Source organism: Ipomoea triloba, chromosome 7, assembly GCF_003576645.1.
Source record: "Ipomoea triloba cultivar NCNSP0323 chromosome 7, ASM357664v1".
Lineage (NCBI taxonomy): Eukaryota > Viridiplantae > Streptophyta > Magnoliopsida > Solanales > Convolvulaceae > Ipomoea > Ipomoea triloba.
In genome coordinates, this window is record NC_044922.1 from 14,378,506 (window position 1) to 14,397,949 (window position 19,444).

At 33.4% G+C, this 19,444-nt stretch overlaps 2 protein-coding genes across 2 annotated transcripts; both read right to left on the reverse strand.

Annotated features, from left to right (window-relative positions):
* Positions 1-13,807: 13,807 nt before the first annotated feature.
* Positions 13,808-17,895, reverse strand: LOC116026047 (DDB1- and CUL4-associated factor 8). Its single transcript, XM_031267491.1, has 5 exons — positions 17,673-17,895; positions 16,185-16,436; positions 15,157-15,300; positions 14,368-15,069; positions 13,808-14,257 (listed from the first exon to the last, which is right to left on the reverse strand). Exons 1-5 carry the CDS (start codon positions 17,781-17,783, stop codon positions 14,024-14,026), a joined length of 1,443 nt encoding a protein of 480 aa, XP_031123351.1. The 5' UTR covers positions 17,784-17,895; the 3' UTR covers positions 13,808-14,023.
* Positions 17,896-18,179: 284 nt separating this feature from the next.
* LOC116024189 (mitogen-activated protein kinase kinase kinase 17-like) lies at positions 18,180-19,444 on the reverse strand. The gene is made up of 2 exons (XM_031265089.1): positions 19,185-19,444; positions 18,180-18,990 (listed from the first exon to the last, which is right to left on the reverse strand). The coding sequence occupies exons 1-2, from the start codon at positions 19,442-19,444 to the stop codon at positions 18,180-18,182; spliced, it is 1,071 nt and encodes a 356-aa protein (XP_031120949.1).

Consider the following 19,444-nt stretch of genomic DNA (forward strand, 5'->3'; position numbering starts at 1 on the left):
TTTCCGGGTTGAGTTTGGGATAGCGGATCGGATCGGGTCTTTCAAAAATAACGGGCGGGAAGGGGAAATGATAGACAGGGAGACACGTGACGACGCTACAAAAGAAGATTCAAATCTAGTTTTGGCATTTCGTGCTGCTGCGATTTGGTTATTGTGAGTGATGAGTTATGAGTATTGTTCTTTCATTTATTTATTTATTTATTATTAAATACGGGATATTAGGACTCCGATGGTCGGTCTTGGAGTAGTCAGTTATGGAGTCTCGAATAGAGTGCTCGACACCAAATCCTCACTCAAGGTATGAACTATGAAGTAGACTCCCACGCATATTTAAGGGGATAGATGTGCAAATTAAAATTATTAAAGGAGGTTGGCGGGACTGGCCAAAAACTCGTCAAATTGGCGGGTCATAACATTTAGAGCCCGCCCCGCATTTCTACTGAGAGGGACTAAGTTTGTCTTGACGGTTTTAGTGCAAATCTAAAGGCATTAATGATTATAATTTTTTGTGATTTCTTGCCTTAGTGGAGTTCTTTCCTTTTTTGAATTAAAAATGTGATCTATTATTTTATAAAGTTTGTTAGCAGCAAATTTGGGACATGATTGACAGGAGATTTGTAGCATTTATTAGGGATATTTCTTTTTCTTTTTTTTTTTTTTGGAAATAACTATCTCTTGTATAAATACCTAAAAAAAAAAAAAAAAAGATAGACAAAGTGGTTTTATTTTTTGCGAGTTCAATGCAATAAGATAATTATTTTACTCTAGTTTGTCTTTTAAGTCCTTATTGCTTTCTTATTGTTTCAATTGATTTTATTGACTAGTCGGCGACCACTGAATGTATTGCACATTTATTGAATTAATGTAGTTATAATTTTTTTGCTTTCAAAAAAAAAAAAAATAGTTACAGTGCATGTATTCTCAATTCTTACTATCTCACTTTTACCTCTTGGTGTGATATGTACTAATAAGCTTCCTTTTTTTTTCATGTGGGCCAGTAAAAGTGAAAAATCAAGATTTTGAATGTGAAAATAAAAGTTGAGATTAGAAAATAGGAGTCCACACAATGTTTTCCTATAAAAAATTTACAAAACTTGCAAGTCTTTCATTCCACTAGTATTTTTTTTTAAATAACATCATCATCCTTATTATTATTATATTGTTATTGCTTATTTTATTTATCATCTTTCAGTCTTTTGCTTCATTATGTTTTGAGTAATGCAATTCAAATGATTTGATAAGTATGATTCTCAAAATTGCACATTCCTTTTAATATAATCGGATGTGGCTATGGAAAGATTGCTCGAGATGCTTGCCATATATGGACTAAAGAACGGATGAATAATTCTACATGGACTAAGGTTGTGCAATATCCGACCGTTCCGACATACCCAACCACTCCAAAATCCAAAATTGGGTGTGGTATGGTTGTCATTACCCAAATCCTATGCCCGAACCGTCTATTCACAATTATGCGGGCATATTCAAACAGGTAGGGTTGAGAAATATCTCACCTGAACCGCCCCAATTACCTGATATATATATATATATATATATACACACACACACACACACACACGACGTCGTATGAGGTGTACTATATATATATATATATATATATATATATATATATATATATATACGCCTTTGTTCAGAAGGATCAAACCCTAGACCATTTGCGGCTTTGTGCGCAGTCGCGACCTCTCCTTCTCTTCTCTATTCTCTCCTTCTCTGACTTCTCTCAAGTCTCATGCAGTCATACTCTCATCTCTGAGACTCTGACTTCTCTGTTCTCTCAACTCTCAGTATCTCTTGAGTATTGAGTTGTCTAGTTTTAGTAGTCTGTAATCTGTATATCACAGACTTGAGACACCCTTCAGTGGAAGCCCTTAGCCATGGTGGTTCGTTGGTTCAGTTCGCGACTTCACATCTTTGACTGACATTATTGTCGCCGGTGGAAGCCCTAAAACTTCGGTGAGGCTTTTATTTGTAGAGAATAAAGATTAGACTCATTAGAGACTGAGTCTTTGAGCCGTTTGAGGTATGCTAGAACCCTAGTTCAAACATTTTTATTGCTATTTATTCTGTATGTCTGTAAGTCTGGTAATATGTTATATTGTATTACTGTTATTGTAGATTTGTGTCTGATATGTGATTATGTATTTCTGTTATGATATATTGATTATAATGAAATTAGGGTTTGCCCTAATTCAATTAAAGTGTGGAAGCCCTTGATTGATGTTTTGATATGTGATTTCATACATTATGATATGTTACATTGCTAAGGACCTTGTGGTCTAGTGGCATCAAACCCTTCCTTTTATACGGGAGGTGGTGGGTTCGAGCCTCAGTGGAGGTAATACTAACTCGTTCAACCTCAACAGGTTGAGAAAGTAGTTATGAACAGATACTACAGCCTTAATTGATGCTTTGATTTTTGTTATGATAAATTGATTATAATGGAATTAGGGCCCTAATTCAATTAAAGTGTGGAAGCCTTAATTGATGCTTTGATATGTTATGATAAATTGATTATAATGAAATTAGGGTTTGCCCTAATTCAATTAAAGTGTGGAAGCCCTTAATTGATGCTTTGATATGTGATTCTATCATTTATGTGGAAGCCCTAATAACCCCTAAATGATTAACTTTGGAAGTTCTGAAATAAAAGTTTATGGAATTATGGACCCTTAAATCAGTTAAATGTGTATGTGTTTGACTGTATGAGTCTAACTATCTAACCACACTATAGTACTATACTAACTTGATCTTTTATTCTTACTAGTGTTTTACCCGTGCGATGCACGAACAAAATTATGTTATTATGAATTTAAATAAAAATTAAAAATATAAATATTTTAAAATGTACAATATAATAATGTAATTGTAATTCCATATGTTTGGTTAAGTATTTATTTTCATAGCATATAAAATTTAAATTTAAATTTTGTATAATTAATATAGTCTCTAATTAATCATGCACACATTTAGGGTGTGTTTGGTTGGGGGGTTTAGGTATAAAGTATGGGTATCAAAGTGATTGTTATTGTTTGGTTGATAGGTTTTGTGAATGCTACTATTGGTTTGGAATACCCCATTAATGACAAAACCTATACCCTTATTAAATAAGGGTTTCATTTCACTTTCTCCTTTCTTGCCCAACTATTAATAATCATTCCCATTCTACCCAACTACTAAACATACTAAATACTTTCACCAAAATCCATTACCATTACCAAGTATTTGATACCCATTCGGATTCCGATTCTCATGTGCGAACCAAACTCACCCGTTTAGATAAATTTATAGAAAAAAATTGCAAAATTAATTTGATTTATTCCTAAGTGTTTTTGATATATATTATAATTCCAACAATATGAATAATAACTAAGAAAATTATATTTAAAAAAAAAAGATGCAAATTTTAAGTTTTGTATTAGTAAATTTAAATTCTAATTAGATACATTTCCTTAATGATTGTATAATACGTCGTATATACAAATAATATTTATTAATATGTATGTAGGCAAATTCTACAATATAATTTCCGTAATTATAATATATATTGATGGATTTATAATTAAAATAATCAAATTTAAAATTAACAAAATTAGCATTTTAATTTTGTACGATTAATATAGTGCATGAATATAAGACTGCCCTTATCCCTGCAAATATGTCTCACTTTTTAAAATGGGTCATAATTCCACATCATCAAATTTGTAAATTATCCACTATTTATTCTACATCTCCGCAAATCCATTTCACTTTCAAAATGGGTCCACTTTCATATTATATTATAAATATAATAATAAAATAATATTAAAAGAAATAATAAAAATTACAAAAAAAAAAAGTGAAATGATTGACAGAAAAAGCTACCACATTGCTTCTCTCTCCACTTGCTAAGTTAGCAATTTCTCTCTCCCATTGCTATCCACATAGGCTGAAAATAAAAAAGAACAAAGTTTCTCCCTCTTGCCACATCATTTAGCAATGCATTCAGTTTCTGTCTCCCTCTTGCCACATCATTTAGCAATGCATTCAGTTTCTGGGATGAGGTTAGCTAAGTATGTATTTTATTATTAAGTAAATTTCGTTTCCTAATTGAATTATGTATTTTATTATTAAGTAAATTTCGTTTCCTAATTGAATTTCATTTTCTTTTCCATTTTTTCTTTTTTTACGGCTAACATTATTAGTATTAATTAGTGAATTACGAATCTTTTTTTTTTTTTCATTTTTAGTGCTAACTTTTTTACTGATTATTATTGGTAGTAATAAGTGAATTACATTTCCTTTTTTATTTTTCATTTTCTATTGTTTGAGTACAAGTGTTTGGGCGTGCTTGTAGAAGATTTTTTTTAATAATAGTATAGATTTCATATCCTTATTGTTATTAATTAGTAATTTTTGATAGAATTTTTCTTTTTATTGGTATTATTATTATTATTATTATTATGTTTCATGGAAAGTTAATTTTGTTTCCTTTTCCATTTTTCCTGGTAAGTTTATTTTATTATTATTATGTTTCCTTTTTATTATTAAAATTTTATTAAGAACTTATTATATTAAGAATTTTGAATTATTATTACTCCGTATTACGGAGTATTATTATTATTATTGTTGTTGTTGTTATCATCATCTTAACAGAATATATTAGTAACTTATGACACTCTAATTTTCATATTCAAAATTAAGGGTAAAATTCTTCCCTTACATAAACATCTAACTCATGGGTGTTATCATCAAACTGAGTTATTTCTCCTATATCCAAATGCTAAGGTTAATTTACAACCTAATTCAAACGCTAAGGCTAATTTACAACCTAAAATAAATAATTCAAGTACAACTTAATACAGTAAATTGAAATAAATATACATCCATATAATTTTTAAGATAATAAATATACTGCAAAGTCTATTCTTAGATAGACTTAATCCATCATTTCTTAAATCCATCGTGAATTACTACACATCTTCACCTGTAAAAAAAAAAAAAAAAAATCATTTCATATAAAAACATGGTGTAGACAAAGTTAGCATAGGCTTGAATATTTATATATTTCCGTCCTATTACTACAACAACATAGAACACTCACTATCTCATCATCACCACCTAATCATCCAGAATTCTTACCATCATTATCTAAGGCAAGAGAGAATAGAGGGGAGGGGAGGGGAGGGGAGGGGAGGGGNAGCTAAGTATGTATTTTATTATTAAGTAAATTTCGTTTCCTAATTGAATTTCATTTTCTTTTCCATTTTTTCTTTTTTTACGGCTAACATTATTAGTATTAATTAGTGAATTACGAATCTTTTTTTTTTTTTCATTTTTAGTGCTAACTTTTTTACTGATTATTATTGGTAGTAATAAGTGAATTACATTTCCTTTTTTATTTTTCATTTTCTATTGTTTGAGTACAAGTGTTTGGGCGTGCTTGTAGAAGATTTTTTTTAATAATAGTATAGATTTCATATCCTTATTGTTATTAATTAGTAATTTTTGATAGAATTTTTCTTTTTATTGGTATTATTATTATTATTATTATTATGTTTCATGGAAAGTTAATTTTGTTTCCTTTTCCATTTTTCCTGGTAAGTTTATTTTATTATTATTATGTTTCCTTTTTATTATTAAAATTTTATTAAGAACTTATTATATTAAGAATTTTGAATTATTATTACTCCGTATTACGGAGTATTATTATTATTATTGTTGTTGTTGTTATCATCATCTTAACAGAATATATTAGTAACTTATGACACTCTAATTTTCATATTCAAAATTAAGGGTAAAATTCTTCCCTTACATAAACATCTAACTCATGGGTGTTATCATCAAACTGAGTTATTTCTCCTATATCCAAATGCTAAGGTTAATTTACAACCTAATTCAAACGCTAAGGCTAATTTACAACCTAAAATAAATAATTCAAGTACAACTTAATACAGTAAATTGAAATAAATATACATCCATATAATTTTTAAGATAATAAATATACTGCAAAGTCTATTCTTAGATAGACTTAATCCATCATTTCTTAAATCCATCGTGAATTACTACACATCTTCACCTGTAAAAAAAAAAAAAAAAAATCATTTCATATAAAAACATGGTGTAGACAAAGTTAGCATAGGCTTGAATATTTATATATTTCCGTCCTATTACTACAACAACATAGAACACTCACTATCTCATCATCACCACCTAATCATCCAGAATTCTTACCATCATTATCTAAGGCAAGAGAGAATAGAGGGGAGGGGAGGGGAGGGGAGGGGAGGGGAGGGAGGAGGGAGACATGGTGATGGGTGATGACAAACTGGCGAGAGATAGAGAATCATGGATGAGAAAGAGAGCATGTAGGGGAAGGAAAATAGCATAACTAAGAGAGATGACAATTACTTTCAAAAAAAAAAAAAGAGAGATGACAATCGGTGGTAATGGTTGACTGTGTTTCTTCTTGTATTTATAGTTATAAAGAGAGAGATAGAGAGAGTTGTAGATGGAAGAAGAAAATAAATGGTAGTCCTTCACATGCATGAATTATGGAGGTTATTTAGGTGCTACATAATTTTGTCCCCTATTAGCTAAATTAATTAAGGGAAGATTAATTTTCAAAAAAAAAATTAAGGGAAGATTAGATAATTTGGATGGTTGTTTGTCCCCAAAATTAGCCAAAAGAAAAGAAACTGTCAATCTCTCAAAATAAATTTGAGGAAATAAATTTAATGGGAGGAGAATAAATTTTGAGATAGGAATTTTGGATTAATTTTTATAGATTTACCATTTTTTGTCTTTATTATTATTATTATAATTATTATTATAATTATAATTATTATTATTATTGTTATATGTGTGTGTGTGTAATAATTTGTGAATTGAAATAAATTGTATAATTGTATGGGCTTAATAATTTATTATTTTAGCACAAATTGCAATTATATATATAGTTAGTTAGTTAATAAAATCAATGATTTTTAATTAAATAATTATGAGATTGATTTTACAAAAATGTCCTTAAGTTTTGGGGGGAAAATTTAGTTAGGCACTTTATTATTATTATTATTATTATTATTATTATTATTATTATTATTATTATTATTATTATTATTATTATTATTGTTATATGTGTGTGTGTGTAATAATTTGTGAATTGAAATAAATTGTATAATTGTATGGGCTTAATAATCTATTATTTTAGCACAAATTGCAATTATATATATAGTTAGTTAGTTAATAAAATCAATGATTTTTAATTAAATAATTATGAGATTGATTTTACAAAAATGTCCTTAAGTTTTGGGGAGGAAATTTAGCTAGGCACTTCTATTATTATATATATATAGATAGATATAGATTTTTCATACTGATTTCTAATACCCATCTGTAAAGATGGAGAGTATTAGTTTGACTGGGCAACCTCCTATAGTATCTAGTGAGGAACCTACTAGGGTGGAAGCAGAAGTTGTGGAGAGAAATCAATGTCACCACCAGCATGTGCCTCCTCCTCAATTTGTTCCTTCAAAAAAAAAAAAAGAGGTTGAATCCATATCCAAAGTATGAGATGATTTTGAGAAGATCAAAGACAATGATGATATGGTTATGAAAGCAAAGTGTATTTATTGTGCAAAATTATTTGCTTGTTAGTCAAAAAAGCATGACACATCTTCTTTAAGACACCATATGCTTAATTGCCTAAAGAATCCTCACTCCAAAGATGTTAAACAATCTCTTCTTTCATTTCAGCATGTGGCTAATCCTAATCCAGACAGTGGGTTAATGGGGGGGTCTTAAGTACTTGGGTGTTCAATCAAGATGCAATTAGGAGGGCCCTAGTAGAAATGACATCCATTGATGAGCTTCCTTTCAGATTTGTAGAGGGACATGGGTTTAGGAAATTTATTGTTGTTGCTTGTCCTAGATTTAAGATCCCATTTACATGGACTATAAGTAGGGATATTTATCAGATTTTTTTCTAATAATTAAGAGGGTAAATTTGAAGAAATTGTTTAGGACTTGTTGCCAAAAAGTTAGTATCACAATTGATAATTAGACTTCTATCCAAAGGATAAATTATATGTGCATCACTGCACATTTTATTGATGATTAGTGGAAGCTACACAAAAAGATTATTTCCTTTGTCCCTATCACCTCACATATGGGGAATACATTGCTAAAGTCTTAGAAATCTGCCTGCTTGAGTAGGGGTAAAAAAATGTATTCAATGTGACTGTTGCCAATGCATCTAGTAATGACACTACTATGGGTTTCTTCAAAAAGAAGTTGTTGTCTTGGGGGGTTTCTTATGTGAAATGCAATTATATGCACATGAGTTGCATTGCACATATCTTAAATTTGATTGTTTAAAATAGGTTCATGGATGTAAACAATTTTGTGAGGAAGGTGAGGGAGACAGTTAGATATGTGAGAAATTCTCCTGCTATGCTAAAAAAATTCAGGGACCTTGCTGATTTAATAGGGGTGGAAGCCAAGTCTAATTTGACTCTTGATGTACCAACTAGATGGAATTCAACCTATTTGATGCTTAAGAATGCACTCACATGTCAAAAGGTATTTGAGGCCTAGGAAGAAAATGATAGTTCATTCTCCTTTGATTTAGGTGAATATGTCCCAAATTTTATGGATTGGTATTCTGTTGAGCATATGGTCAAGTTGCTTAAATGCTTTTATGAAATGACTTTGAGGATTTCTGGTTCTCTGTATGTGACTGCCAATAATTGCTTCTCTGAAATTTCTGACTTGTCTTGCATGTTGCCTGAAATGGTGGAAGCTGAATCTATATCTATTAAGTTGATGGCTTCAAATATGAAATTGAAGTTTGAGAAATATTGGGGTGATCCTAATAAAATGAATTCCATAATCTTTTATCCAAATATATTGGATCCAAGGGATAAAGTTTCATACATGTCATACTAGTTCACAAAAGTGTATGGTGATGTAAAGGGAAAATCTTGTTTTAACAATGTTTTGACTGGTTTGAAAATTTTGTATGATAACTATGTGCCCAATTCTTCTGCTTCTGCTACTGTTGTGCAAGAGCCTTCTGTCACTACTATATCTCACTCTGAATCTGTCACCATTGGTAGACCACAGTCTAAATTGAAATTTCAAATAAAAAAGCAAAGAGCAGAGAGTGGTCAGTTGGGAGACAAAAAAAAATAAAATTGAGTTGGAAATATACCTCAATGAGAAACTTGTGGAGGCTGAAAGTCATGACTTTGACATTTTAAATTGGTGGAAGGTCAATAGTAGTAGGTTTCTTATCCTCTCCCAGTTGACTAGGGATGTTTTTGTTGTTCACATTTTCACTGTAGCCTTTGAATATGTTTTTAGCACTAGTGGAAGAGTGTTAGATGCATTTAGGAGTTCTTTAACTCCTAAGATAGTAGAAACACTTGTTTGTGCACAAGATTGGATGATGTTGCCAAATCAACCCATCACAGTGGAAGAAAATCTAGATGAGGTGGAGGATTAGAAAAGGTAACTACTAACTAGTTAGGAATTTGGGAGTAGTGGAGGGGAGTAGTGGAGTTGGATTTACATTTGCTCCAATTGCTGTAACTAGCCTACTTCTCTTCAGGCTTAATTTATTCTTTTATTCTTTGTTTTTTGGTTCAATTTACTTGAATTGAAACTGTAAGGTGTTGGACAGTTGTCAATTGACAAAATGACAAGTGGCTGGGCAACTATTATTTGTTGCTGCCATTCTACATTTTGCTAGTTCAAACTATGAGGCAAGAACCAATGGGCCATAATGATTGATACATAGGGACATTGCAACAGGTTTGATTTAAGGCTTCTAAGTCCTAACTCCTAAGTTGATGGTAATACTTTATCTCTCATTATCTACCTCTCCCAATTTATGTAATTATGTTTATCTCTCTACCTCTATCCTTTGGCTATGATGATACTTCCACCAATAATATGAAAAAAAAAAAAAAAGAAGAAGAAGAAGAAGAAGAAGCTATGGGTTGGTATATTGCACTGGGTAGTGGGTATAACTTAACTACTCAAGTAGCAATTGCCGCCATTCCTTATCTTGACATGAAAGCTAAAGCATGCTGAGCCAAAAATCTCATTATTCATCTTTTAAATTGTTTGTAAATATTGTACTTGTTAATTTATGAATTGTGATTTGTGAGTTGTAACTGATTTTTTAAGAGTTAATAACCAAAATGGTCCCTTGACTATAGCGAAATTACCAATTTGGTCCTCGACTATTATTCTTGCTTAATTAAGTCCCCAACTATGAAAATGTTAACCAATTTGGTCCTCTGTTAACATTTCATCCACAAGCCGTTAAATTTAAGGACAAAAAGGTAATTTCATTTCTCTTATTTATTAAAGTTTTCTTCTTCCCCGCCTTTCCACTCATTTAATTTACTGTACAGCTCCTGGGAATCCTTCGCAAAGAACTATCGGCAATGACATCCTTTCTCTTGTTAAACATGAGTGCTAACTAACTGTCTCTAAGTCATGGAAATTGCAGAAAATTAGAATGAAACTTCACTCCATCAAGTACAATTTGTACTCCACCAATTTTTTTAATACATTGCATGGTATAGGATAAAGTAGCAGACCCATTACTTGTCACCCTGCAACTTTTTTGCGTATGGAAGTATAGGCTTGGTTTTTCGTCTGGAAGTAGGCATTGAAATAGTATGAAACTTATTCAGCGTCGGAAAGGGAGTGACACGATGATACATAACTTGTCTATGTCCATTATTTCTAGCACATTTTGATCTGTACCTGTCAATGATCCTTTCATTTACGAATGCTCAAATGATTCCAAAGCAGGTGCTGTGGCTATATATTCTCGAATGCCTTGATGTAATCCTTGAGGGGCCACTTGTGCTTGAAGTCGGAGCCAAGGAACTTACTGCCCCTGTGGTGATGGAATCGTGTTTGATAAATTTGCCAAGGAAGTTACCGATCATCTCTAGGACTGTCGTTGATGAGTAACCGATCAAAGGGGAGATCGTAAGCTTGAACCCACACGGAAATCCCATTAAGAGAGATGTTTACTGCTTTTCGCCGGAACGGAGTTTGCATGCTAACATGCAGTTTTCGAATGACCATGGGTTGTCGTCGATAACACGCTGAGCATCCTTAGGATGACAGAATTGAAATTCATAAAGATTTGGCCTGACTTCGATGATACGAACACCGCGAACAGGTTTCCAGATGTTTGACATTGTGTGTTACATGTAATCAAACATGATGATCTTGGTATGTAGTCAAGAATTTCCCTACCAGTGTGACCAAACTCGTTGTTCAGAATCTGCTAGGGTGCGTTGAAAGGCCGAAAGGGCAAAAGAAATCCTTTTCAATTCGCTTCCTCTCCAAGAGCTATGTTTGCGCAGCGTTCTGCCAAGGTTGACGCATCTTCATTGTTCATCGCCATGAGAGATTTGGACAGAAAGCAATCAGCTAGAACCCTAAAAATGGGGGAGAAGATACAGAAAAAAGGAGCTTAGGGAGAGAGAAACTCGACGATCGAGAGAGAAATCTTCTAAGTTTTGAAAGTTGATACTTCATTCTCAGTTCCACTATATTCATGGTGCCTAGAGGATCATTTTGGACCATTTTAGGTAAGAAAAGTGTGCAATTACATTATTGCCCTCAAAATACACGGACAGTTTACGGTAATGATAACGGAGGACCAAATTGGTTAACATTTTCATAGTTGGGGACTTAATTAAGCAAGAATAATAGTCGAGGACCAAATTGGTAATTTCGCTATAGTCAAGGGACCATTTTGGTTATTAACTCTTTTTTTAATTTTATTTTTAAGTTCTAACTTTTCATTAGGAAGAGGAAGAAGAAGAAGAATAACAGATTCATTATATGTAATTGTACTTCAATCTTTGGGTCTTTGGACAGTTGGTTACTTGGTGCCCCTAGAGGCAATGATTGGACAATTTGGTGACTGGAGTCACTTATTATGGTTTATCTGTTGCCTCTCTTAGGCTGTTGGTGACTGAAGTCACTTATTAGTTATTATGTATATTTTGTAATTTGCAGTTTGTTAGTTGGTAGTTGTCACTTTGTTATTTTGTCACTTATTTTGTATATTTGCAGTTTAGCAATTACCACATTAGCATTGCATTTTGTGCTTTGCAATTTGGAACTTGTAATTCTGCAATATGGCCATATGGGGTTAGTAATTTACTTAGTTATTTTGTCCTTAAACTTGTAAAATGTAGTTTTATAATTTATTATATTAGATTAAATGAATGCTATTTTTATTTTCGAACTTATTTTGAAAATCGAAACCGAAATTTAAGAAACCGATTGGGTTTCGAAAATTAGTTAACGGTTTGAGTATTAAATTAATTAACCAAAAATCGAACGATTTTCAACATTGTATAACCGAATCCGTCCGACGCACACCCCTAACATGGACTCTCATTTGAGTCATTTTTATTACTCTATAATATGTGGCATGCTTTGATTGTCTAATAAAAAGGGGTGAGTTATGATTTTTGTTCATTCTTTTTTTTTTTTTTTTCATCCAATAAAAATTAAACATCACGTGAGAATAAAAGTTGAGAGGTGTAACATTTTCCGGATCGGATAGGAATTACAACAACGCATATATTCATATTAAAGTACTTGCATCTATCGAATTTACTGTGAAAATTTTAAAATAAAATGATTACAATTATCTGTAATTATGTTTTTTTGAGTACTATTGTCTCTGTTACAATGTAGTATTTGATTGTGAAAAGTCAATATTGCCTCCACCGAGACTAAAACCCACCCCCTTACATATGAGAGTGCAATCGGGTGCCACTAGACCACAAGGTCTTGGCAAAATTATCTACTATTTATACAAATTTAATACAATTATTTGAATGTAATCGGCTATATTATTTATAATGTTTTTTTTTTGAATAAGTCTATATTTACAAATAATGTTAAAGTAACAAAATTATACTATATACATTATTTATTTTTGTATAGACAAATTTCATTTGGAAATATTTTTCGTTAACCCACATGTAATCTTAATATTAAAAATAATATGAGTATTGCATATTTGTATATACACTAATGTTAATTATAAATAATTTATTAAAATATACACTGAAACATGTTGAATAAAATAGTGGATAGTTGGATAAAATTAGAATTTCATTGATCGGCTGATCGCTCATGGTTGATTAAAATTTTATATCCAAACCCAAATTTGCGTGAATAAGATAGGAATAAGAACTCGGATCCACATTGCAAGGTGGATTCGAATCTAAAATACACAATTTATATACTAAATGTTCACAATTTATATACCGACTGTTCACAACTAAATATTCACAATTTGAATTGTGAACATTCACTATGTATAACTATTGAAGTATTTACGAAATATGAATTGTCATTCTTAACAATGAAACAAATAGAGAATGATTCCTCAACTCTGATAAGGCTATTATGAGATGTCGAACACTAAACTCACATAATAATAGATAAAAATGGACTATTTCATTCGAACAATTTGTTGCACAAAACGTTTTTGTTGTGTCATATTATCAAAAATGAAACCAAGCTTGCTTGACACAATTTTCACTTTAATAAATGAGAGTTTGAATAATTGTCTTAAGCTGCATACCTTCATCAAATAACAATAATTTACATGTAGTAGAAAATTCTTAAGTACTAATTAGCACCATGTCCATTTGCATCGAGTACAATCAAAAGAGTCTAATACAATCGGCCTGCTTTTTGAATTGTACCCAACGCAAATCTATAAAGCTTGAAATATAAGACATGGAGTAAATTACAAATGAAAAACCATGCAACGATATATTGCATTCACATGGCAGTACCGCCTATTATTGTAAAGCTTAACTGTGAACCGGAACCTGTCAAAATTAGCCTAAATCTGTATATAGTGCATACTAAAGTGAAGCTGAGAAATAAACATTGATCCCAAGGACGCTGATAAACTTAAAACAACTCCAAGTTTGTGCTTACAAAAAGTACATAACTCAATCTAGCTGACGTTACATTCTCTAGAATTTCCCCCTTCCTCAGAATCACCCTCTGAATATCCCAAAACAATAGCCTCACCATCTTCTTCGTCGCTCTCAACATCCTCCCTGTTGTATCGTCTCTCAGCATATGCCATTGCTTGCCTCCTATGCAAACGCAGAACATGCATGATCACATCGGGGGTAAGTGTGACCCGAGAATGGTCCTCCCTGCCTCGTCTGTTAGCGTCCATTATCTGATAAAATACAAAGTATATTGTTCACAAGGGAAAATAGTCGAAGTAAACTGAAGCTGATTATGGCATTCATTGTCAAGAGTTATTGAGAATAGTGCGAAAAATTTCACCTCTTGAACATTATGAGGCAAAGGAGAAACGTCATTTGATGAGGGAGCCCATAGCTTAATATTCTTTTCTATGCCAGAGGTAGCAAGAACAGATATATGGGGGTGGGGCTCGAGCTGATTCACTATGTGCTTATCACCTCGCATCAGACGGACAAGCTGAGCACCCTTTTTCTTCCAGATAAAAATATTACCACAATCAGATCCACTCATAACATATTCATCATTTGGACCAAAGAAGTTCACTCCTTTGATCGTTTGCAAATTTCTATGCCCTGAATAAACTTGAGGCTCTTCCAGTTTTTCTACTTCTTCATGTGGCACAGACAAAGGATTAGGACCCAACCCCATATTCTTCTGAAAAAGATATATTAATTCATCATTGTAGGAGATCAGTAATTCACTTGTATTAGAGTAAGCCAATGCTGTGATGTGAAAATCATTTCTCTGAGTAAAATGACGAGGACAAAATGTATTAACAGGCCCATGTGAATTACTAGGTGCATCCAACTGGTATTTTCTGATGTCATATACCCGTGCATATTCATCAGAACCTCCTACAGCAAAATAATTAGGGTTTCTTGGGTCAATAACAATAGCATTCAACCGTATGCTGTGTGAAGATTGTTTGTTGTTTTCCACTAATGATGAACAACAGAGAAGCTTTGTAGCAGAAGTGCTTCGCGGGTTGTTTCGTAGATCATACTGCAGATTACACAACAATGACATAATTATATTGAAGCAGAGAAATTTCCGCAAGTAAAACAGCACAGAAGCAACCTTGTGACCTACATGTTTAACAAAACCATCTTCACCGCAGCTGTAAAATATGTAGGGGCTCCCTGGTTCCACAGCAAGACTGTGTACTCGACCTTGATGCTTTCCCAGCCTTTTTGTGTCTACCTCACCATTCTCCAGCACTTGGCCAAGCCTGACCTGCAGTAAGAAAATATATTTGCAACAGCACAAACAGAGGGTCCACTTATGTGGAACACTAAGAAGAAGATTCTATGAAGAAAATAGACAGTAACCTAAAACATGAGGCAGTCCAGTCGATCTTCTTAGCTTATATATATTCCAATTAGTTATAGTAATCTAGTAGAGTGATACACTGTTTTGTAGCTGTTACAGCATTTAAGAAGTACCCATGAACTAGCATTTATTTTATATCCCTATATTGTTGCTACCTTTGAGTAACAGCAATGTTCGATTTTATCCTGCATCATCAGGGAAGTAGAAAACCATTTTTGTAGTATTGGTCAATCTTATGTCAGACATGATATAGTATTGCAACAAAAACAATAAAAAACAATATTGTGCATGATATTAGGAGAATAAAGCTATATAAGGAACATTAGGCCATTTAAATTGCTTTCTCCTGCTATGATTTCCATTGTTACTTAAATCCCTTTATTGATGGCTCTGAATAGAAGAGAAATCCCACCTGCATCAAGCATTAGGCTTTTATTCAAAGGAAATAAACTAAACTACTAAAGGTGCAGTGGATGACAAGTAAATATCAGACAGTTGCAAAGGAAGCTTTCACATCCTACATTTATTTATTTTTTCGATTCTTCCACATTCTAATAAGTTTAATGTTTGTTTTGCCAAATTGGAACTTATTGAAAGAGAGGCATTTTTGAGAAGTTTCAACTTTGTAGGTTCTTGAAAAAGAGACATCTTGCCACTAATTTAACTTTAAAAACCTTTTCCTCTTTTTAGTGTTCGGGTCAGCTTATCCATTTTGGAGTAGTTCAACAAACAGTAATCCAAACAGGAATTGAAATTATAATGTATGAGATACCACCCAGCTGAATTACCTGGCCATCAGCAGATGCAGTGACTATTTTACGATCATCAGTGAATGGCATGAACTTGGCCTGGAAGATGTTATCCAAGTGACCTGATGGATATGACAATTTTGATGTCTTTGTGGCCCAGTCCCACAAAATTACTTGTTTGTCATCAGAGCCAGACACCAGAATATCACCAGTGGAGTTGAAGTTGATTGTGTTAACACATCCCTGATGACCATTTAATTTCCCATATAAATCAAGTTGCTTCACCACAGCCTGCATCAAGGATGAAAATTTTGAAGTTTGAGTCACATTACATAATGCATTATCTATATTTCTGATATAAACAAATAAATAAATAACTATATATATATATATATATATATATATATATATATATATTCCTGGACTGCAGTATGTTACAATGAACATATATTTCCCTCTATACAGAAAGCAACAGATGGGCAGGTTACAAATTTGTGCAGTTAATGCAACCATCCTGTCATTGTAACTGATAGGGAAAATAATCAAGGGATCCAAATTGCATGATTTTAGGGAGCTGAAATCAAGGAATTATAGATTGATTGATTATCTTTGATTGAGTTGCCTTATTTTATATTTTATAGTAGGCAGAAAATTGTAAGCAATAATCAGCTTTGGCTGAGGGGCAAGAATCATTCCTGCTGGAGAGTACAATTGTGTATCTCTTATATTGTCTTTTCCACTGCAATGCATCTATTTCCTGTTTCTCTGTTCAAATCTCTCTCTGCCTGCCTCTTTACTCCATCAGTAACAGGCAGTAGTATTACCATGCTTGGCATCTAACACGATTTCTATACTTCTTGATAGACTAAAACAGCCCTAAAGGGATTCAGAATGGAGCTGTCCCAGTTTCTGAAGCCACAAAAATGGCTCCAAAATCAAACTCTCCCCACGTTAACCTAATCATTTATTCATCCAAGGAAAGGCATGTTATTCATGTAATGTAATTATGTAAACCGATTACGACTAATGAGCTGGTCCAAAAACAAATAAAAAAATAAAAAAAATAAAAAAAATTCCCACTCTCATATCTGATTACTTCATTTTACTGTATCATACAGTAAAATGAAGCCCTGTATGCATAAACATTGGCAGCCTCATACCCTCTGTATTAGCCACCGGCACAGGTGATCAATAAAACTTCAAAATCATCCACAACTTCTCACAACTCACAAAATTAGTGATCCGATAAAAACATCCTTCATCCCGCACATCTATAACACCTTTCCACAATTCAGTACGCCCCAACCACAATTTACAATCTCAAAGCCTAAAATTCAAATTCAAAGAAATTCGAGAAATACAAAAGGAGAAAAACGCAGCTTCAGCAGCCTAATCAAAATTTGATCACACAAATACAGATAACACCATCGTGATTAAAGTAGTTACATGAATTTCAGAAAAAGCGAGAAGCAGAATATGCAAATAAAGAAATTGTGTGAATGAATAATAAATAAACAAAAAGTAGACCTCGGAAGCAGAGATTCGGCGAGAGAAAGTTCTGGCGGCAGAGAAACCAATCTCCCTCTTCCAAAATTCTAAGAATTTATCATCTTTAGAAGCACTGTAGAGCTTTTTCATCTTCCTGTTTCTAAGAGTTTAGCTCTCAATGCGTTGCGACTGTGCAGCTTACACAGAATGACAGAAACAGAATCACTCGAACGAAGAGAGAGAGAGAGAGATGAGAATATTATAAAGGAAAGCGGTATGGCCACTGAGATATACATAATAGCTTCTAGGGGCGACAGTTTTTTTTACAGACGTTTGGTTGGGAGGAGGGAGGGAAGAATTGTAATTGGGTGGAATTGAAATTTAATGAATAAAATAGGAATTAAAATTACCGTGTTTGGTATGCAGAAATAAGAGTACAAGATATTAATACGGAATATTATTTTATAAAGATCTTTTTGTTGTAAATAAATATTTGTAGACATTATTAAGTATACTAGGCCTAACTTGCTCATTCCAAAAATCTCTTCAATCCAAAAGTTTGTTCTCTTCTCCTTCTTTCTTCCATGTTAGCCATGCTTTCTCGAAAGCCACACCGAGACCAACTAATGAAGATGATCTTGAAAACATTACACTCCCGCTTCCGTCAACTTCTTTCTCTTTCTCATTCTCCTCCTCCTCCGGGGACACAACATTTTCCACAATATAAGTAAACGATGGCACTGTGAACAGATCTCTACCGGAACTCCACCGCCAAGGCCCCAAAGGGTTCACAAACCCTTCATCTTCCTTGCTTTTAGGAACACCCAATCTCTCAAAAAATCGGTGACCCAGCAACATCTCCGCAGTCCATCTTCGCCACGGGTCTCTCGCTAAACACATTTTCAAGAAACTCTTGGCCCCTGGGGAGAGATCCTCTGGTATTTCTGGATTTGTAGACGCTATTTTCATGGCTAACTCTTTTTTGTTCCCAAATTGCCACATGGGTTTCCCGGTGACCATCTCCACGAAGATGCAGCCTAGTGCCCAGATATCCTTCGCCGCCGTGTACGATTTCCCGGCTACACACTCCGGCGGCGTGTACCGTAATGTCCCGCGATGCGAATCGCCGTAAACATTCTTCTCGTCGAAAAACTTGGCCAGCCCGAAGTCGCAGAGCTTGAGGCGCTTCAAGCCGTGGAACTTTCCGGGGAAGAGAAGAACGTTGCCGGGCTTCAAGTCGCAGTGGATGATTCCCAGGGTGTGCATGTAATGGATACCTTTAAGAAGCTGGTAAATGAAAATTTTAGCCAGAACCTCCGGTATCTCCCCGGTAGTCCTAATCAGTTGATGGAGAGTTCTGTTGAGATAAATTAAACCACAGTAAGAATCAAAATAATGACAAAACATAAAAGAAAGAAACAAAAGATTTAAGTGGTTTGTCAATGTTGGACAGAAGAGCAAAAACAACAATTGAATATGCTTAAGTCCTAAACATTAAATAATTAATTGTGATAGGAAAAGATTTAGTTAAATAGAGTACAAAATGATTACCCTCCTGAAGCGTATTCTAGCAGAAGGTTGTACACATGTTGTCCATGCTCCACACTTACGTCTTCCCCAAAGCATCGAACGATGAAGGGGCAGTCTCTGAGGGCATCTAAAAACACCCCTTCCCGTTCTAGGGAGCTTGAGTCCTGGATAGCAGCGGACTTCACCGCCATCTCCATTTTTCGGGCGGGTTTAAGAACGGCCAAGTGGACTTGTCCATATGATCCAGACCCTAGAAAACTATGTTTCTCCCACGTCCCCAT